The following is a 22,749-nucleotide window of genomic DNA, read 5'->3' as shown; positions in this document are numbered from 1 at the left end:
TAAGAAAATAAACATACTTTCTCTATAGTCTTTTCTCCAAATTATAATTTTTTTAATACACTAAGAAAAAGCTACAGCTGCTCAGCTCTTCTCACGCTGGCAATGTAATAACGGACTTGAAAGCTGCGACCCACTGTGAGCCAACTACATGAGCCTATGGGTTATTACTATAAGCTTGCTGTGTTTGCAATCAGGGTAAAATAAGAATTGCAAACACATAGCTTTTCTCAACACAAGAAATGTTAGATGAAGATTAACTATATTAGCAACTGTCACCATACATAGTAGGCAGATTTATTACTTGAGGTTTATGTTATTTGAAAAATAGTTGTTAAATATTGTGGACCATTAGTTTTAGGTACATTTAGTTTCTAGTTGTTATTTCTATAAATAGTTTTAAATTGCTAGCGGCTAGTAATATGCATTTTTTTCCGACACAGACTGGGCCTTTTGCATCCAAAAGGGTTAAAAAAAAATCAATTTCTACACATGTCATATAATTACATATACTACTGTAAAAATTTATATATATCTTGTTAAAATTATTATATTTTGCTCTCGTAAAAATATCCTAAGTGTTTTATTATGCTCATTCATTGCATCGCATGGGAAACAAAATATGAAATATTGTTAGTACCATACTAAAAATACGAAACTGTTTATTGCCAAAGTTCGTGGTTTTGGCGTGATGCCGAGGAAGGTTAAGGATTCTTATTGTAACTTAGATATATATATATTTTTGCTCATTTATTGTACTATTGCAAATATTTTTCAGAATATCTTGGTATTTTTTAATCAAACATGATTTAAATTGAATTTTTTAGTACTTTTGTTTCGACATTATAAGCTATATATGAATTTTAATTACAAAAATTATTAAAATTTATTTATCTTCAACTCATGTTTTTAAATTTTAATTCAAGGATGGAAAAAAATTATTTATAATTCCATACATTTGATTTTGTAATATATATTTATACATTTTACTTAATTTAATATCTCTATTCTAACTATTTAGAGAGATGTCTTTATGGGATGTAACTGGTGGTGTTTGTCTTGAGAGTTGCAGTATATTCACACAGCCATTCATGTATGACTTTTTATTATTTTGAAATTTTTCTCATATTTTAAAATGCATTTTTAGTAAGATATTGTTTTCAAATCATGTCTGATATTAAATGAAACTAAAAGGTATGGGAAACTCTTCATTGGGAGTATAAGCTAATTTTAAAAGAAATTTTGATTGTGGGTCTATTTAAATTTGACGAATCCACAATATCTAAGTAGTATGCTATTATTAATATTTTAGTTATTTCCTTCTTTAAAGTTTAAGCTTTAAGTTAAAGTTAATTTTTTTTATCAATCATTTTTTCATTTTTTTTTATCAATCATTATCAATTTTTTGTTTTGTTAATCTATTGCTTACTGTCTGATATACATATAGTAAAACGCATTAGCTTTCCATTTAAATTGTTGGCATCAGTTAGGAAAATTAATATGGATCTGGTGTTAGTGATAAAGAATGTTTCTAAACCATCTTCTCTCCCCCCCCCCCCCACTGAACAAATTTTTGTGGAATTGGAGTTTTGCTCTACTAGGAAAGGTTAACCCCTTCACTGTCGGCATCTCACGCGTTCTGTGCTCGTATGGTCGGTGTTGCATGCCTTGCGACAAAGAGAAATCATGTAATTGAATTTTTTGTTACTTATACACCTCTTTAAATTTTGTGATTATTTTTGTATTTCCGAATATTGCTAAGAAATGGTGTCCCACTATGTATGAATGCCACTTTCCCCAGAATTTTCCAACTTTAACTAGTGGGAAATTTAACTAATTTTTTAAATAAATGAGATAACATTTAATATAGATCTGCAGTCAATAAAATAAATTTTTTTATGTTAAAAAACGGCTGTAATACAAGTGAACTTCAAGTTTAATAAGGTTGCAATATTTGATTAAGATTACTGCATATGATTTAAGCATTCATAAAAAGGCGGCTAAAGTGGTCGACGATAAAAAAAGAACATTGGGTGCAGATGGGCAACAAATCAGTCATTTTTATAAAAATTAATTTTATTCAAACTGATTTTAAAGTCCTTTATTATACTATGTTAACTAATTATAATTTTTGTGTTTCAGTCTTATCATGTGTCTAAATCGAATGATATGCGGCTGTTTTGCAATGGATATTATGCAGAGATTCTTGTAATGGATATTCTCACGTTAGATATTCTATTCACTTTATCCTCACGTGTTAACCCTGATTAAATGAGTGCAATACGCGTCCTGTGAAAAGTCATGGTAAATATGCCACTTGAACTTAACAGAGAAGATAAAAGCTTAATTGTTGTCCAGTTTTAATTTTTTTTCCTTATTCTAGATGACATCGTTGATGGTTTGTCTGCTTCAGATTATATCAAAGTATGGACAATTACTGGAAATGAAGCTGAAGTAATTATATCTTTTTTTTATCCATAAATAAAATAGTTCTCTGTGGCTAATTTGTGTGGGTATTTTCTGATTTTAATTTTTTTGTTAAATAATCTTGCACAGTTTGTCAAATATGTTGAAGTATAGAAAAAAAAATTGCAAAATGCTGGATGCATTCAAAAAGTACTCAAATACTTTTTGTTAGCATGCTGAATTGTAAAGCTTTTCTTGGAAGTTGTGAAACTTTTTTAGCATTATAAATATATCTCGATCCAAAGAAGTCTTTTAAATTTTTTCTATTGCTTTGCAAGGACTATTTTCAAATATCATTTTTAAAATATGTTAATTTTCACTTCAAGACATCCGACTGGGTTTGATACTTTTTTTTGAAATAGTATTAATTAAAATTTTATTTTAATAAAAAAGGGTCCTGAAGTTTTAAGTTTAAATTAAACTTTAAAAGCTCATAAAATATTTTTTCAAAATAATTTTCAAATTTAAGCTTAAAAACTGCCAATTTTTCATGTCAGGCAAACAGCTCTAAAACAAATTGCAGTGCATAAATATCGAAATTAATTTTTTTCTTGATCAATAATATTGCTACTCATGTTTTGACTTAAAATTTTTAAAAAATTTCACCTATACAATGAAATGGAACTAAATATATAGTTTGATATTGACTTTCAATAGAAATGTTCTAAACATTTTTTCAATAGAAATGTTCTAAACATTCTTTCAATAGAAATGTTCTAAACATTTTTAAAAAATTGATAAAAATAGTAAATTCTCACTTAGACCTAGCTTTTAGTTCAAAACATAGTTAACGTTATACAAATCTGCATACAAAGTTTCAAAAAATTCTAAAATAAACTTTTTTTGTATTGCATGTTAGTGAATTTAAATTTTCTCAAATGCGACTTTTTTTTTCAGAAGATGCATTTAAAATGATAGAAACTTCTGACAGCAAAAAAAAAAAAAGGAAAATAGTTTTTCATAAATTTATGTCCGAAATTATATTTGTCTGGAGCATATTATTTATTTCAATGAAAATTATTAAAATACTTAAAGCATAACAAACAGCATTATAGTTTCACTTTAAAGAGTTTACTTCCTTTTCTGTTTTGTCTCTCGACATATGATAAAATAAATATAGCTTCATTTCTAAAAATCGGAGAAAGAGTTTTATTAAAGAGTTTTGGAAAGCTAATAAACAAAAGTTTAAATATTAATCATAATAAAATTTTTGTCGAAGCAGCTAATTTTTTCCCAGACAGATATCTTAAGTGTTAAAATAAAGGTTAAATGTGTTTTTCAGTTTGATGTACTGATTATTTAATAATGTGAAGTAAAGTTTGGTTTAAGTGTGAGAAAACAACATGATGAGACTGAAATTCAGAAAAAGTTAGAATTCTAACATAAAGAATAATCTATCATTCTAGATTTTCTTCATGTGCAGACCAAGAAGAAATATAACATTTGCTTGCCCAATTTTTCGAGTATTTATTATTATTATTATTATTTTGTAATTATATTAACCATACTAGAGTAAGCATACTAGTTTACTAAAGTAAAGCTAAATTGTAAATTGTAATTTATGCCCTTATTGATTTAAAATTTACTTTTGTTGTTGCCTGGTATTTCTTTTTCTTTACAACTTATATAATAATATAAATAAATGTTTTATTAGTAATATAAATAAATATTAATATTTTGTTACATGTTTAATTTGTAGACTTTTAATTTAAAGCACTTGTAGTTACTCTAAAAAATAATTGGAATGAGAAAAATTAAATTTCATGGTTTATTGAACTTAAATTTAGGTAATTATTATTTCATGTAGTAGTCTAAATTTTAAATCAATTAAATAACTTTGAGTAAACAGTATTGTTGAAACATAGTACAATAATATTATAATGTTGTTCATGATTAATTTGTACCTTTGATCAATCTCTTATTGAAAATTGGGGTTGGACTTACAATTGTGACTTACCTTAACTGGCTTGTTGTCAACTATAGATTTTTCGCTGTTATTAATAGATTAGTTAGAGTACATCAAATATAAATTAGGTGAATGCATAAAAATATTTAATTTATTTTATATTTAATTTAATTTATATCTTATTTAATTTATATTTTGTTTAATTTATATTGGGAACTTTATATTGCTACTTATATTTCGTTAATAGCTACTTATATTTTTATTCACCTTTTAGAGCGAGGTCAGCAATAATTATTATTATGTTTAATACACAAACAATACTAATTAATTTTATGTTTAATACACAAACAATACTAAATATATCCAAGTTATAAGGATGAGGTATTATACGAAATTGAAGAATTATACTAATTAATAATTTGTAGTGCTTTAATTTATTTTGCAATTTATATAAAATATTGTTTGAATTTTTGTCTTAATTTAAGTGTTTTTTTTAAAAACATATTCTATTTTAATAGAATGAACCTGTTTATGAAGATGAGTTAAAACCAATTCGATGCCTGAATGCCCTGAAATTGACCTGTTGTGCTTTTAATCAAAGGACACTTCTTATTGAGTATAGTAAAGTGCGGCGAGCTCACTTCTTATTGTTTGTCCCAAATATTTGCAGGTAAATATAACTATAATCAGCTCTGTTGTGTTGTTTCTAATGCCACTTGCTAATCCAGCAAGCCTGCTTATTTGAACCAAGCATATTTAGGGCATATTGTGCATTACTTGTTTTTCAGCTGAGCTATCTGTGGTCAAAAATACGACATCAGTCTCTCACACGTCACAACCCAATTATAAATAATCAGCTCTAACACATATAATGTCATGAATTTAAAAATTTTTCATACCTTAAATAATAATTTATTTTGGTGTTGAATGCCATAAAATATTTGCTTCCAGTTCATCAATGTATGTAAAAGAGATGCAGTGAAATTCAAAAGCAATTTGTCAAATGTTTTGCCATAGTGAGAAAAATAATATATGCATACATTACATGTATACATTATATGTATATATCTGCGAATAATGAAATAGTGTAATATGCAAAGTCTTTAAATGATTCTAATAGGATCAGGATACAAAGGTTATCTAGAAATCAAGTCACCCACAGCACATTAAAGGAGACAAATTTTATTACCTGAAAAGATATATTGCAAAATATATACCAATATTTCAGTTACTTCTCAACTTAAATATCACTAGAATTGTAACATTTAATAGGAATGGTAGGTAACTTTTTGTAGTCCAGTGTGATCGAAGTGTGCTAGCTGGAAATGGAGTCACCTCATGACAGATTTTTTCTGGAATTCATTATATGTGAGTGAATGATTTCATAGAGCTAGAGCAGGACAATAACAGCAGTAAGCATACCATGCTTCTGATTCTGAATTGCTTCTCATAAGTTTTCTAGGGTTGCTCTATAACTTTCAGCATTCACCACAGCACCCCCAACAAGAAGTCAACAAACAGAATGCCTTTCCTGTCCATATGTTACATATTTTGCCATTCTGTATTTCTTAGATGGAAAGAAAAATTCTGTGCTTGTTTGCAGCACTTTTAGTTGTGTAATCTGTGGGCTTTTCAGTATTCAAAATATCTTTAATGTTGATTTTGATGGACTAAACATTTGACTGTTAGACCATGATTATTGTAAATTTCAAAAAGTAGCAAATGTACAGCTCTTTTTATCACCTTTGGTTTACTAATTTTACTAATTATGAAGGTACTGTGAGTAAACTAGGGTAATCACAATATCAACAGGAATTCTCAAAATTGGCATGAGTTGATAGTCTATTAGACAAATGTTTAGTTATATAAGGTTAAGTAAACCTTTCAAGGGTATTATTCGATCAACTTGAAATAAATGATTAATGTAAAGAAAATAAACCCTTTCAGAAACAGGAAATATTCGTACTGTTCGTATAGACACGATGTGTCAAATTTTCTATGTGTTGAGCAAAATGGAAATTCAAATGTTATTGTAAAATTTTTTAAAAGGTGCATAAATTCTAATTATTTGGATGGACGTAGCAGATGAAGTAGAATCCATCACTGAGGGAGATCCGTATAATGATACTGTTAACATTACTGAATCCAACTCGTGATGTTCTGAAATATTTAAATTTGTAGCTTTATGATATGTTTTAAGAATTTTCATTGTGTTAAATATTTTTAAATATTTTTTATTAAAATAATCTTTCTTATTCTTAATTTTTTCTGAACGTAATTTAAAGTATTGTTTCTAATAAAATCTTAATATTTTAAGAAAATATGATAAAAAAAAATACAAAGTTCATTTATTATAACATATTAATAGTTTTTGAAAGAGTTGAATTGATACAGAGTTATTCATATCCATCTCATTGTTTATAATGATGCATCACTATTTCACGATCAACAAATGTCCAACTTTATTACTGGTGTATTAACAACTCCTAGATTTTTATAAACATTTTGGGTTTAAATAGCCTGCTTATACACTAGGATATACAGTATTGTTATAATTTTTTATATGCCTTGAGAAATTTACTCTCTGGATGACTATCATACATTTAGGTAGTATTTATTTAAACATTATGTAAGAGAGCAATCATCAGATTTGTTTCTTTTCTATTGATGTAATTATTTAATGCCACTGAATCATATGTCAATTATATTTTTGGCTGCAAATAATTAACATTTTTATAAAATTTAATAGTTATTAATTGCCAAATATTTTTGTTGTGTAGATTTAAAATATTAAATCACAAATAATATTTGTTTTCCAAGGTTTATGATGCTGGGGATTTTTCACTGTTGTGCTCTGCTGATAATCCTCGAGATGAACGTTGGATGGGTGGTGATTTCTTAACTACTGACAGAGCTTTAATTTTTAGTGATAGTGGAAAAGGATATATGTATAGATTACCTTCTAAGTAAATCATTTAATATATTTCTATTAATTTGCTTTTTGCTTGTTTTATTGTTCTAAACAATATTTATTTATTAGCATGCTGCAAGGAAAGAGTATTAGTGTATTTTTTGTCTCAATTTCAATTTCTCAATTTTGTTCTGCTGAATTTTTTAGTTTCATTAGATAAGTATTTAAAGTAGATGTTTTTCTTACTGTGAGTGTTTGTTCTTTTATATACTCATCTATCACAATATATAAAATTGTAAAGAAATCGACCATCAGACATGGCTCAAATTTGGTTTGGTTTTTTTTTCATTTAAAGTCAAATTAAGCTTAACTTTCACAGTTAACTTTCACATTTTAATTTCTACATTCTTGTTGCAGAACTATAAAAGTTTTTTTAAAGATTTATCAAATTTAAAACCCTGAGTAGTAATTACATGTTAGTAAGAATGTTATATTTCAGGTTTTTTCAGTAAAATATACTGAAAAATGTAAAATTTTTAAAACAGGGTTTTAAGTGATGAATCATAATAAAAAAAGTGCAGTTAACAAATGTTTGTATCTTCTCAATATTATACTATCGCACAATTACTTTTATGTAACTAAAACTTTTTAAATTGTGCATGTCTGAACTTTTATGAAATACTCTGTTTCTTGCTGCAGTTGAATACTATCTCAGATTATCTATAAGAGCTGAAGAATATTCAAATTTAAATGAAAAACTATTTTGAATATTTTAACTTTTCAGTTGCTATGGAGGCAGTGAACACTTTTTATTCCAACTAACTATTTAATTTACTGTTACTGAACAAAAATGTCGAGTTTAAAACCTTTTTTTTTAATTGGACGATTCAGTTATAGATTACAAACATCGAACAAATCATTACAGGGTTTTGGACGTCCTAAACTGGTTTTGGACTGGTCTTACTGTCTTAAACTGGATAAAACTGTCTTAAAGTGTCCAAAACCTTGAACTTTGGTAAAAGGTAAAAATTCTATAGGTGTAACCATTGTACACATAATAATTACTTGTATCAATAAATATTTGATATTTTTTATACAATTTACTTGAACTTATCAAAAGAAAATAATATAATATAATAGGAAAAGGTTTATAATTTTTGAACCTCCATAATTCATTGCACAACAAAAGTGAATACCTAATCCTTTAAATATAAATATGCTTTTAATACTGATAAATAATGTTTTTTCATAATAATAAATAATACAATATTAAAAAATAATAATTTTTTTAAAAAAATACTAAATTTGTTTAAAAATCAACCTTTTATTTTAATTTTTAAAAAAATTGTTTTTAAATATAAATATATTAGTTTAAATTGAAAATACAAAATAACTGAAAAATGTATTAACAGTTTTGAAGGGCATAACATCAGTTACTGACAATAGTGATGTATCACCACTATGCTAAAAGAATTGAACATGAATGAAATAACAGTATTCTTGAATAGTGCTATAGATAAATAAACCTGTTTATGACTAACCAAGCACTTAGTCCCTAATAACTCAACCTGTATGGCAAGGTTCCAACTTCAGTTATGTACTATTGAATGAGAGAACCAATTGAACTTGATTACTGATAACTTTGATTACTTTGTTTAATGTTTAAATTGAAGAGTCAAACAATATTAATTAAACATTATACTCTTAAAAAGAAATATTCTCTAGTAGATTTAGTTATCAATATGTTATTAGTTCTATGTTTATTTTGCCTTTTAAATATTGTTCAGATAAAATTGTGACATAATTTGAGTAAAAGGGTTTTGGACAGTTTAAACCGTGTATTAATCCATTCTGTCCTAAACCTTTTTAACCCTGATTATTATGCAATTACAGTATACGTTCGGTAACTCAAACTTCGATAACCCAAAACCTTGTTTTGTCAAAAATAATATTCCCCTTGGCGTTACGTATCCATCCAATGTTAATTTGAATTTCTATGTCGAAGAGTTTCATCTCAAACCTTTGTTATATTGAATAATTTTCGAAATAGAAAATGAACTATTTCGTAAAATCATCCAATTATCTTACCTTCCTGTTTTTTTTTATTATTTAAAGTCCTATCAGCATTCAAAAATACCTAAGTACAGGTAAAGATAACATCTATGGAGATCTCACTACTTTTTATGAGCATGACAAATTAGTACTTTATGGTAGGTTTTTATTGCTGCAATTAATATTTTATTTGTGGTTGTAGGTTTGATGTAAGTTAAATCTTCTAAATTTATTATGTTAACCATGTATGAAAAAGTTTAAGAAAAATTTAAGTATTTCGTTGCTTTTTTTTTAGTTTTTCATTTTAAGAAATAAAAATTCTTATTCATTTATGTTTCAGGCACAATGCATCAAATGTTGTATTATAATGTAATGACTATATGGTTACTTTTTATTTTTCAATATAGTAATGGCAATTCAAGAGGTTGAAATGACTTCAGAGGATGCAGATGAGAAAGAAAAGGCTCCCAAAGTTGATCTCGAAACTTTATCACTGGCTGGTAAAATCATTTTTTTTCTTTAGTTTTTTTTAAACTGTTAATTTTAATATATCAATTTGAAAACACTACAAGTAGTTTATTGTCAAATATTTTAAAACTTATGACCTTTTGTCTATGTGCAACAATATTTTTTTGTATTTCTGTTTGCATAATTTCATTATTACTGATAGTGTTTTGTCTCTAACATAAAAATTTTATGAGTTTTTTTTTTTAAAAAATTTATTAACTTCAGAGTAGGTATGAGTTTAAACAGACAACTTTTAATATTAGGCAGGAGTTATTTAATTTCTAAGTGCATAATTGCCAACTCTTCTGGATTCACCAGTAGTCTGCTGAATTTTGATAGTTTGCCCTGGTCTAAGTGTATAGTAAATATTCTCCTGGCTACTTGTATATTTTAGTAAATTCTCTAAAATTGAGTAAGTTTTCTAAAAAAAATATTCATGAAATAGAATTTTTACACAATTTTTAAGTTTGCTTGAATATTTAAACAAGTATTACTGAACATAATGAAGTAAGACTCATTTGCAGCTTTTTTTTTACTCATCTTTTTATTTTTTTTTTTTCATTTTAAAATTTGCTATAACTTTTTATTCCAAAAAATCTAAAGTATCAATAATGAATTACTTGTCCATCATATATACTGCTGTTGTCATATGCCAATTTCCAATACTGACAAGCCAATTTTAAGGCGAAAGGTACACGCGTCTTGTTTTCCAGTTGCGCATCTGTGGCCGAGAATTCGACTTCTGTCATGCAGATGTGCCATAACCCGTTTTGTAGGGAGGACACAATCATGCACCATTCATCCTCAGGTTGTAATTTTGACCTAAACCAGAGCCTGTCACTCTTTCATACAGGGTTAATGGAGTTGAACAACTGCAATGAATATCATATTCTATTTTTAACTCAATATTCTTAAGCATTTCTCTTAACCACAAAAATCTTTCAGTTACTGGGTTATATTATTTCTATCTTTTTTTGTGTATGATTAAGATGTATGAAAATTATTTTATATTAATAATGCAGGATTAGCTTTGTTATTGGCTATTTTATATATCGATAAATCACCAGCTATGGATCTGCTGAGTGCCTGTTTGTTTCACTGCTTATTTAAAATTCTTGAGTGTTTTCATTCCTCAGTCCTACACAAGAAACGCAAATGTAACTTTACCACTACTAATGTCTTCCATAAAACTGGACTAAATACTTTCACAAAAACTAATGGGTCTTCATATTTAAAATTATGAATTGGCATAATAAAAGAAAGTTCAAATTCATACATAAATGTAAAATATTGCAGACCATTTGGTTATTAGAGTAAAAACGTTTTGTATTTTGATGACAATAAAAATCCTTAAAATTCCCTATATATGTAAAATATTTAGTATGTCTTAAAACAGTTTATCATAAAATTTTTATTTTTGGATTTTTCCTTTGTCAGTTAATATTTTTATTGCACTATATTTTGATACGTAATAATCCTTGATAATATTACCACTTAATATTTTCTCTTTTCCTTTCAACATTTTTAACTTCTCAGGTTTTATTGTTTACTTTATTTAACAAATTTTGTTATTCAAATTTACAAAATACATAATAAAAATATTTATTGTTAGTTCGTTAAATATCAAAATCAATTGAATGTTCAATGGATAAGATTAGAATATATTCTTAATAAGTGATTAATTCAGCTGCAACACTTATTTAAAATGTCTTTTTATGCAATATTTATTTATAAAGTTAGATGTATTTCTATATAATGTCTACATGTGATTAATGTAATGCAAGTTAAAACAAGTATTTTAAAAATTTAATATTTTTTTCACAATAAACAATAATAAATTGATATAGAAGTTTAATAGACATACATATAAATACATTATTCTTATATACCTATACGATTTCAGAAATTTAGAGCAAGTCAAAAGTTTGATGATTAATTTTTCAATAAATATCTCCTCTTGTTTTAGATATAAAGCCTCCTTTTGCCTGTTCAAAACTTAACCTTTTATTTTTCCCAATATTTTTTTTAAATTGTGACATAATTTGAATAAAAGGGTATTGTCCAGTTAAAGACAAACTGGTTTTGGACAGGACAGTTTAAACTGTCCATTCTGTCCTTAGACTTGCCAGTTCTGACTTTATTAAGATTTATTTTTAGTTTACTTAATTTTTTAGAAATATTTCATTCATTCAGTATAATCTATATTAATCTTGTAAGTGTTTTTGTTAATTTACATTTATAAATAATTTTTATTTAAATATGAAAAATTCCGATAACTTTACTTATCCTCTACAACCAATAAGTTTTACTAATTGTAATTTTGAATCATTCTTTCACATAATTGAATAAAGTAATTGTTTTATAAAGTAGAAGGAACAAGTCAAATGTATTTAAGATAGTGTGTAACATGTTCTTATGGTGACATATATAATTAATTTTGGGGTGACTTATATAATATAGTTTTTTTTTCTTTCCAAAAACTACTTATTTTGAAAATATTTTTGTTTTTTGTTAATTTTATGTATATGAAAAACTTTCAACAATTGGAAGAAAAACATTTTTGTAATAGATAATAGCCCTTGACTAAGGGCTATTGTGTTATCAATATACTTGACGATAATAAATGATATTCATAAATGTTTAATTCCATGTTTTTTTATACCTGAATTTAAAGATTTTTTTTACTTTTAGCCTATGGATATGGATACAAATGGTAACAAAGCACCAACCAGAATAAAGAATGCTAAATCCAGTCAACAGTCATTATTGCCTGAACAAGATATTTATATACATCTCCTTGTTCTACTTCATTTCATTGATGCAGACCAAATTCAGTCTGTAAGTATAAATAATCTTATTGTTAATTTATTTGTTTATTTTGTTTTTATTATTTCATTTGTTTTGATTTCCTACTGTTAATTTAACAGGGTGGCCACCCACCTCGAATTATCAATAAATTTTTTTACACTTGAAAAAAACCTGAAAAAAAATCAAGGAATTTTTAATGAAAGTTGGAATTTTTTCTTTATTTAAATTATTTTACGATCTGTTATATCCACTTTATTTAAACTGAAAGTGATCTTGAAATATCTTCAACTTAGCAATACTTTGCTTGTATTAAATTTTGGTAGTGATAAGCAACTCAATTTTAATTTTTTGAAATACAATCAGCTTCATTTAGAACAGGGATGGGCAAACTACGGCCCGCGGATAGAATTTTTATTTGCCGATCAGTGGCAAATATAAACAATATACATCCATTTTCTTGTCGACTATGTTTAAAATTATTTCTGTTTTTCCTTTTTCAACAAAGTACTGATGAAGTTTTTGCTTTCTCTATTTTTGTTCTACAAAACATAAATTGATGGAAATAGTTAGCTCAGACAGCTTCAATTGGTAAAATGTTGAAAACCGAAGTTCTTTATAGAATAGCCGTAGATTGGCTCCAACTAGCGCTTGTCTCTCTCGAGGAGCTGACTTATGGAATCTAATATAGTTAAATTGCACTTCACATTTGGCAGACTGCGCATTTTACACTCCAAAGAGCGACAATCTAACAATCATTTGAAGCAGTCGTTTCTAAATATTCCAAAGTTTTACAAATCATTACCAAAAGCTAGTTTCCGAAGTTTAATATTTCATGCTCAGAAAATCAGTGCTTGTTTGCTTAATCTTATATGTGTGAGCAAGAGTTTTCAACTATGAACCTTAGAAAAAATCATTTCAGAAGTAGACTAACAGCAAAGCATTTAGCCTTGCTCCTTAAAATAAGCACATCTCACTTCCAACCTTAAAGTGAGAAACTTTTAAAAGTGAAATCGCAATTTCCTTCATCTCACTAAATATTTAAATTAAAACTTGTATATCACCTTTTTTTCTTAAGTTTTGAAGTTTTTACTTGACCCATCCAACATTTTTTTCTTGATTTTTGGCCCCTGACCAAAAGAGTTTGCCTATCCCTGATTTAGAATATTTTAAAGCAATCATTTTACGTTGAGCTTGAAAAATGCATGTATTTAGAGAAAATTTTTTTTTCAAAAATAATAAACCTACTTGCATAGCAAACTGCAACAATAACACACATTCAATTGTTAGGTAAATGAGATAAAATTTTTTAGTAATTATTGGGCCTGTAATTTTCAAATGAAACTGGAGTGGGATTATTAAAAAGAAGTGTATTAAAAAGAGATAAAAAATAGTTCCTGGATGCATATAAAAAAATTGTCATAAATTTAGCACAACCGGGGACATGTGCTCTTTCTTGCTCACTGCTAGCTGCACCGCTAAATACAAGTAAAAGTTATATTGGTTAATATCTTCTACTTTTAAACATGAAATACAATGGATTGTATGGCTCAGGGGGTTCGATGACTGGTCAATACGAATTCTGCATCCGGCTTGTACCGACTACAGTGCTGACGGGAAATATCCTCAGTGATAGACGTGAGTTAGAGTTCCCCTGCCGTCAGGCTAACCTTGAGAGGTTCTCGTGGTCTTCTTTTCCATGTAGCACAAATACGGGTTAGTTCCACTAGAAATTAGATTATTATTAAAAGCATCTTTAGGGAATAAATGCCTCTGCTCATTTTTTCACTTAGATTAAAACTGGCAATGACAGATTTCTGGTTCTATCTGTATTGTGCTTGTTTTGCTAGAAAGTTTTAAAAATTCTTTATTTCTATCTTTAAGTGTTAAAAAAAAGTATATAGGGTTTTAAAACTCGTTTTATCTATTCTAGGCCATCTGCGATGGTGTGATTGAAGCTACCATAAATCATGCCCAAGGCTATATGTCATCTAAACAAACTGTGGATGTTTACAGTACTGGTGAACCTTAATCTGCCTTTCATAAAAGGATAAGTTTCAGCCTGGATATTTGCAATAAATCTGTCAAGGTATTCTTGTTTTATTTATGATTCTTATTCCTTTAATAGTTTTTTTTTCTATAATAAAATGATGCTGTATCCATGTATATAAATCTACTGTAAACAATAACAATTGTAACAATTTTTGTAATTTTTATTCCTGTGTTTTTTCTATAATAAAATAATTGAACCTGGAAAATGTATTTATGCGTAAAAGTGATAAATTTATTTTTCTTGATGAAGTTTGACAAAGTTAAAATTAATTTCAAAAGAGCTAGAAAAAAAATATGCAAACTAAACGTTTTTGCAAGTTCCTTATAATAACTGTTTTTTTAATTTAAAAAAAACTTTTTAGTTTTCTTTTACACAAAGATTTTTAATTTTTGATAAGTCCTTAAAATTTTGGACTTTTTGGATACTCCTTGGATTTCTTCTTCTGATCTCTGTATAAACCCTGCATACAAAAAGTAAATTTTAATTAATATTAATTATTTTATTAAATATTAGTTAAAAAATTTAGAATTATAAGGTATAAAATTTTTTGCATCATTTTAAAGTATGTAATTTTACATCACAAAATACAAAATTGGAGCAAAACCGGTTGAATAATTCCTGAGAAATCTAATTTCAAAAAACCTGTATATTTAAAATTTGATTTTTCACGAACTATTTACCCAATTTCGCTAAAATATTTTGTATTTTGACATGATGTAAAATACTTTAAAATAATCTAAAAAATTTTATATCTTACAATTCAAAATTTTTTCGTCTATTATTTGATAAAATAATAAATAGATAGTATTTATTTTTTGCAAAAATTATTCAATCCACTAAAAAAGTTTTTGATGTGACGAAGTACGTAAAAAGTAAAATTAACAGTAAAGGGTTTAAACTGAATACCGCTCTTCAGCCAAACAATGGGAACCATATATCCCAGATTGCAGCTACCCCTTATATTTTGGGGGTCAGAAATCTGAATTCATTCAAAAAAAGGTATGTTTAATCTGAGAAAGTACATTTTTGTGTCTGATTTCCTAACATTCCTATTGTCTGCACTTATTAATTAGCATATTTGAGGTCACCCCCTCCAGCCATTAAGATTGAGTCCTAGAATCTGATACACCACAGTAAATGGGTGCGAACTTGTTATATCTTTTAGTTTGTGTGGACTGATAGATAAATCTTCTATCTAACCATGGATTGCAGGACTTTGAATTGTAGATTTATAATGAAGGAATGCTAAAACATGCCAGAATAGTGCTTATCCACAAGTGTTGAAATAAATCAATTTGTTCAGAGATGAAGTTCGATCTTGCTATAAGTTGAGTTGAGGTTTATAGTTAAAGGGTTAAAAATCCTGAAAAGAAACCAATCTCTCTTGATGAGTGCTTATGCATGGCTAATATAATCATAGCTGCAAACTCTACAGGATTTTCAGTAGACTACTGGATTTTGGCAGTTTCTCCTGGTCTACTGGTTTAAATAAAATTGTTAAAATCCTGGTTTTCGTACATTTTAGAAAATTCCCCAAAATTGAGTACATTTCCTAAAAAAAAATCCCTACTGAAATAGAATTTTTGAACAGATTATTGCTTGCTTGCTTAAATATTTAAATAAGTATTACTAATACATAATGACACGAATCTCATTTATAGAAATCAGTTCAAAACTTTATTTGTTCTAAAAAATGTTCTGTTTATTTTTATTCGGAATTCTTTCTAAATTAAAAAAAATCTTTTAACTATCTTTTATGCATTAAATGCCGATTAATATTCAAAATTAGGAGTAAACTTAATACATAACATTTCAAGTATGTTTAATGTCAATCATAAGTGGAAAATTTTTCAGTTTTTCTATTTTGATGACTATAAAACTCCCTAAAACTCCCTATGTTTATTTAGTTCATTATGCAACAATTATCATGAAATTTATATTACGTAAAATCTACCGGAGTTTTTCCTATCCATGATGATTCTCTACGTTGGGTTCAAAATAACAAGACTATGGCGTTGAACATTGGTAAACTCAAAATTTGGTCTTCTGTTCCAAATTAGGTCTGTGTAATCTAAAAAATTATTTCAATGTTCGTAGATGAGTCCTGTTTTAACAATTTGCATTGATTTTGAAAAGAACTACGTTTTAATAGTTTAAAGATACTTATGTCTGGCCCTCGTGTCACTATGTTAGTCAAATAATTGAACTTTCTCAATATCACTTCAATTGGAGTTCCATTACAGCTAAGAAAACGCTTCTTTAAAGAGCGTAAGAGTAGGCAAGTATGATAATTAAATGTCCATGTATGTGAGATCATAAATATGAGCCATAAAAGAATTATTATTATTATATATATATATATATATATATATATATATATATATATATATATATATATATATATATATATATATATATATATATATATATATATATATATATATATATATATATATATATATATATATATATAATATAATATAATTTTTTTTTCTTTCTTTGCAAACTCAGAAAATACAGGGAATTTTGTTTCTTATTACGGACTTTTAAAAAATGGTGATCACTCAAAGCGTAATATATGGGATATTTAAGGATGATATTTCAATTATACTAAACTATTTCATTTACTATAGCATCCTTTAAATATGTTCAGCTGCTCCTTTTTTCTTTCAAGCTTTTCCCTCAACTGAAATTAGTATAGTTAGCTAAATATAACTGACGCAAGAGAACATTAGTTGTTGTGTTTCCTCTTAATATATTGTGTATAATCTGCATAGCAAAAACACAAGGAATTTTTTTCTCCACATTTGAGTAATTTTTTATCATAAGATATCAAAATTTTATATTATTAGGTATATTTATGATGAACATAAACGTGATAAAATGTTAAATATTTTAACATTATGAAGCTATAATTGCTCCTATTATGAATGTCACATGCCATGCTAAATTTTTATTTCAGCTTTTGATGTTTTACTTTGTTGTTTTTTTTTGTGTTAATAAACAACCACTCATTTACAAAGTTAATATATGTTCTGTTTTTCCAAAAAATTTACAGAGAATGTCCGACTGTTCCTTATTGTGGCTGGAATGAATACAAACTAGCATGTCTACCTACAACCCTAGTCGGAATCCTCGTGCCAATTTCTGGCTTCAAGAAAGAACTGCTTGTCCAAATAAAAACATGCCAGGTTTGTATTCGTTATCTTAATATTATACACGCTGCATGTGGTCATATATTTATGATTAAGCTTTTTTAATAACACGTATATTTTAATTGTAAAAAATTCCTGTACAAACTAAACCTTAAATGATAAATATGTTGGCTAAAGTGAGTAATTTCTGAAATTTATCATATTAACTAGTTATTACTAAAAATTCACTACTGATAACTGTTGTCTGTTTATTAACAAAGTTCATCTTCAATCATTAATAATGTAAAAAAAATGTTTCTTTGAACTAACAATATAGTTTTAGCATTTATATCTTAATTGCAGAATTTTAAATATTTCATTGTGGAATAACTTACCTACTAAAGAAAGTCAGAAAATGAGAAAAAAAAAATACGTGAACAATTTTAAGCACCTGTTTTTTAAATCATAATAGGATTATTTCCTTATAAAATTTCATTTTAATATATTTGCAATAAAATATGGTTTGGAAGATTGTATTTCAGACCTAGGAAAAAATAGTATGTGCCTAATTATCAGGTTTACTGAAGAAAAAAAATAGTCCATATTAAATAACTATTCTTTGCAGACGATGTATATGTAAGAGAGACTACATTAAATTTTCACTTCGTTTATTTGTATTCTGAAAAATCTAAATGAATTATTATATTTTTTAAATGACATTTCAATACTGCTGCAAGTACCAATACAAGAATACTAATCGAAATTTATTAACAAAGCAATTAGCTTATAATATATTACATTTAAAAAATAATAATCAATTTAAAAACTTGTAAAGATTGCATGTGTCATTATTTTTTAAAGTGGTATAAGTCTTAAGTTTCTTAAAGGTTAATGTTTGAATGAATTTAAAAATATTGGAAAGATTAATAAATTTGGGTGATTTTTTAACACTCTAATTCGATGAAACGTCAGATATAGCAAAGATAATCTCTAAAATCTATATAAACTACTTTTTAGCTCGAAATAGATTCGAAAATTGTGATTCACATATTAAAATGCATTGTAAATTTTTTAATCTGCGTTTTCTTTTAAAAAAAAAATTTTTTTTTCTTTCTTTTTCTTTTTTTCTGTCATTTTACGGTCCTGTGGATTTAGTCTATCTTGAATAATAAACAGTTATGCATTGAGGAAAAAATTGTAGTTTTGATCTCTCGTCTTCTCAAGAAATGTTTAAATAAACATAATGAAAAGTCACATACTATTATTTGAAAAGATCGTTTATAATCCTTTAAGTACTTTAAAATTTATGTCTCGAACTTCTTTTATTATAACTAAAAATATTTTCTTTTTTCAGGGTTTTCCATTATTTGGGATGCAGCATGAACAAGTTTGTTACTTTTCGTCATTATTTGATACCAATTATGTGTTTTTGAATTTTTAAAAAATGTAATTGTAGCAGGTAGTTAATTTAATTGTAAAACAATTTTGTTTATGAAAACATCTGGTAGATGTTTAGTCATTAAGATAAATTTAGAACTGGCCGCAAGCAACAAAAAGAACTTCAATACAAAAGGAAAACCAGTAACAATATTCACAAACACATTTAATAAGGAAGACTCAAATACAAAGAAACATGGACAATCAAATTAACCTTCTGTTAGACGCGCACTTGTTCCGAATCGCGTTGCACCTGTAAGGTGTTTTTGTTTTTTTTTAAGTCAAGTGACATTTATTCTAGTTCAAATAGTTAACTGTTACCTAGTTAAGATTCTTTAGGTAGATAAAGTATTAAAAAACTTATTTAATTAGTAAAATATATTAAAAAAACTGTATCACAAATAATTGCACAACATAAAGAAAAACAAAGAGAAGTAAAACTGTAAAAAAACATGGAGAGTTTTGTATATCGATAATTTTGTATATCGATAGTTTTGTATATTTTGTATACTTATTTCAATATCACATGTTAGTATAAAAATAATATCTTAGAGAGGCTGTCTGATGCAGAACTATCTTCATGCGAACAAGAATTTTTGCAAGAGGTCTTTACAAATTGTTGTTACATGACTAAAACATAAGTATTTTCCTCAAGTAGCACAAGTATACTTTCTATTTTTTCATTGTTTATTTTTTTGACATGGCTCGCACAATTTTCTTTTCTTGGCTTGATTTTCAAACAGTGAATTTTCTGCGGCTTGAGAAGTTTGTTTCTGCCAATCGAAGGCGAAGTACTGAAGATAAATTTTTCTTGCACCTGAGTCGGATCATTTCATCCATCACAAGATGTTTAACCAATTGACGCAAGAAGATTCTGAGGTTTTTCACTTCGCAATCATTTTTTGTGTATATAACTTGATCATTTATACCTGCTACGTTGAGTAGGGCAGAAAATAAGATAAAATATATATATTTAATTCATAAAAATATTATATCTATAAAACTTGCGTCAATGGTCGCGCTGCACCTGTGGGGTAATTTGAGTTGCTGAAACTCTCCATCGACATGTTCGATGGTCGGTAGTACACGGACCTTTGAGTAATCCAAAGATTGGAAGATAACATTAGGCTCGACCCCCGGAAACATCTATTGACGGCAAAGGAGGTGGGGGTGCAGTAAAGATGCACCTGTGAGGTGTGCGCGTCTAACGGAAGGTTAACAGACAAAACTCCGAGATTTCTTCACTCTCTGAAATCATAAAACCATCTGCCCGTTCAAGGCTAATGCCTACACATATAACTCTGAGTGAAAAATAAATCCACAAACTCCTCCCTTTTGAGATGCTGGACAGTAACTCAAAATATTTATAACATGCCAAGTCTATTTGGCACTTTTAGAGATCACTAAGTTCTTTTTAGTTGAGGCGATGTTGCTGGCTGTTGTGGTACAGATGGTAAGTCAGCAGTGGACACTGGAGCCTTCTCATGAGCATGAGTTGGTAAAATTTATTCCCAAAGTTTTAATGGATAAATTCGGTTATTATATATATTAATATATTGGTCTTTAATCTGACAGCTTTCACTTTTCCATCTCTCCCATCAATTGAATCTACAACTTTTTTTGCGTTCTCAATGGGTCTAAAATACCTATAGATACCAAAGACCATAAATCACTCATTACCGAGTCTTTCACGTGCAAAGACCATAATCTAAAGCACATCTTTCTGAGAAACCCTATAGATAATTCTATATTTGTCGGCCGTTATTGTTGACTTAAATGGCAAACTGAGTTCGTATCTACCACCTGGAAGAATTTTTATACAATTTTTTAACTCTTCCTAGACCCTAGAATATTCTGAACTTTTTTTCCGTTCTCAATGGGGTCTAAAGTACCAATAGATACTAAAGACCATAAATCACTCATTAACGAGTCTTTCACGTGCAAAGACCATAATCTATAGCACATCTTTCTGAGACACCCTATAGATAATTCTATATTTGTCGGCCGTTATTGTTGACTTAAATGGCAAACAGAGTTCGTATCTACTTCCTGGAAGAATTTTTATACTATTTTTTAACTCTTCCTAGACCCTAGAATATTCTGAACTTTTTTTTGCGTTCTCAATGGGGTCTAAAGTACCAAAAGATACCAAAGACCATAAATCACTCATTAACGAGTCGTACACGCGCAAAGGCCATAATATATAGCACATCTTTCTGAGACACCCTATAGATAATTCTATATTTGTCGACCGTTATTGTTGACTTAAATGGCAAACAGAGTTAGTATCTACCACCTGGAAGAATTTTTATACTATTTTTTAACTCTTCCTAGACCCTAGAATATTCTGAACTTTTTTTTGCGTTCTCAATTGGGTCTAAAGTACCAATAGATACCAAAGACCATAAATCACTCATTAACGAGTCTTTCACGTGCAAAGACCATAATCTATAGCACATCTTTCTGAGACACCCTATAGATAATTCTATATTTGTCGACCGTTATTGTTGACTTAAATGGCAAACAGAGTTCGTATCTACTTCCTGGAAGAATTTTTATACTATTTTTTAATTCTTCCTAGACCCTAGAATATTCTGAACTTTTTTTTGCGTTCTCAAAGGGGTCTAAAGTACCAATAGATACCAAAGACCATAAATCACTCATTACCGAGTCTTTCACGTGCAAAGACCATAATATGTAGCACATCTTTCTGAGACACCCTATAGATAATTCTATATTTTTCGACCGTTATTGTTGACTTAAATGGCAAACATAGTTAGTATCTACCACCTGGAAGAATTTTTATACTATTTTTTAACTCTTCCTAGACCCTAGAATATTCTGAACCTTTTTTTTGCGTTCTCAATGGGGTCTAAAGTACCAATAGATACCAAAGACCATAAATCACTCATTACCGAGTCTTTCACGTGCAAAGACCATAATATATAGCACATCTTTCTGAGACACCCTATAGATAATTCTATATTTTTCGACCGTTATTGTTGACTTAAATGGCAAACAGAGTTAGTATCTACCACCTGGAAGAATTTTTATACTATTTTTTAACTCTTCCTAGACCCTAGAATATTCTGAACTTTTTTTTGCGTTCTCAATGGGGTCTAAAGTACCAATAGATACCAAAGACCATAAATCACTCATTAACGAGTCGTACACGTGCAAAGACCATAATATATAGCACATCTTTCTGAGACACCCTATAGATAATTCTATATTTGTCGACCGTTATTGTTGACTTAAATGGCAAACAGAGTTAGTATCTACCACCTGGAAGAATTTTTATACTATTTTTTAACTCTTCTTAGACCCTAGAATATTCTGAACTTTTTTTTGCGTTCTCAATGGGGTCTAAAGTACCAATAGATACCAAAAACCATAAATCACTCATTAACGAGTCTTTCACGTGCAAAGACCATAATCTATAGCACATCTTTCTGAGACACCCTATAGATAATTCTATATT

General features: G+C 27.8%; 1 protein-coding gene across 1 annotated transcript in view; it reads left to right on the top strand.

The window, feature by feature from the left end:
• The window catches only part of LOC147803279 (thioredoxin reductase 1, cytoplasmic-like), a 29,035-nt gene extending 9,572 nt beyond the window's left edge, over nucleotides 1–19,463 (top strand). Inside the window, exons 4-13 of the mRNA XM_087150733.1 lie at nucleotides 1,019–1,090; nucleotides 2,140–2,301; nucleotides 2,381–2,451; nucleotides 4,888–5,039; nucleotides 7,190–7,335; nucleotides 9,740–9,832; nucleotides 12,531–12,677; nucleotides 14,578–14,733; nucleotides 17,756–17,888; nucleotides 19,186–19,463. Of these exons, the coding sequence (XP_087006859.1) occupies nucleotides 9,776–9,832; nucleotides 12,531–12,677; nucleotides 14,578–14,676 (303 nt within the window). The 5' untranslated portion in view covers nucleotides 1,019–1,090; nucleotides 2,140–2,301; nucleotides 2,381–2,451; ... (1 more) ...; nucleotides 7,190–7,335; nucleotides 9,740–9,775 and the 3' untranslated portion in view covers nucleotides 14,677–14,733; nucleotides 17,756–17,888; nucleotides 19,186–19,463. The remainder of the gene's footprint in view (nucleotides 1–1,018; nucleotides 1,091–2,139; nucleotides 2,302–2,380; nucleotides 2,452–4,887; nucleotides 5,040–7,189; nucleotides 7,336–9,739; nucleotides 9,833–12,530; nucleotides 12,678–14,577; nucleotides 14,734–17,755; nucleotides 17,889–19,185) is intronic.
• Nucleotides 19,464–22,749: the final 3,286 nt, after the last annotated feature.

The sequence above is a fragment of the Parasteatoda tepidariorum genome, chromosome 9, assembly GCF_982258835.1.
Source record: "Parasteatoda tepidariorum strain Cologne lab strain chromosome 9, Ptep-v5.0, whole genome shotgun sequence".
In the NCBI taxonomy this organism is placed as follows: domain Eukaryota; kingdom Metazoa; phylum Arthropoda; class Arachnida; order Araneae; family Theridiidae; genus Parasteatoda; species Parasteatoda tepidariorum.
The sequence above is the reverse complement of the archived record's forward strand: the minus strand, read 5'-3'. Positions and strand labels throughout refer to the sequence as shown.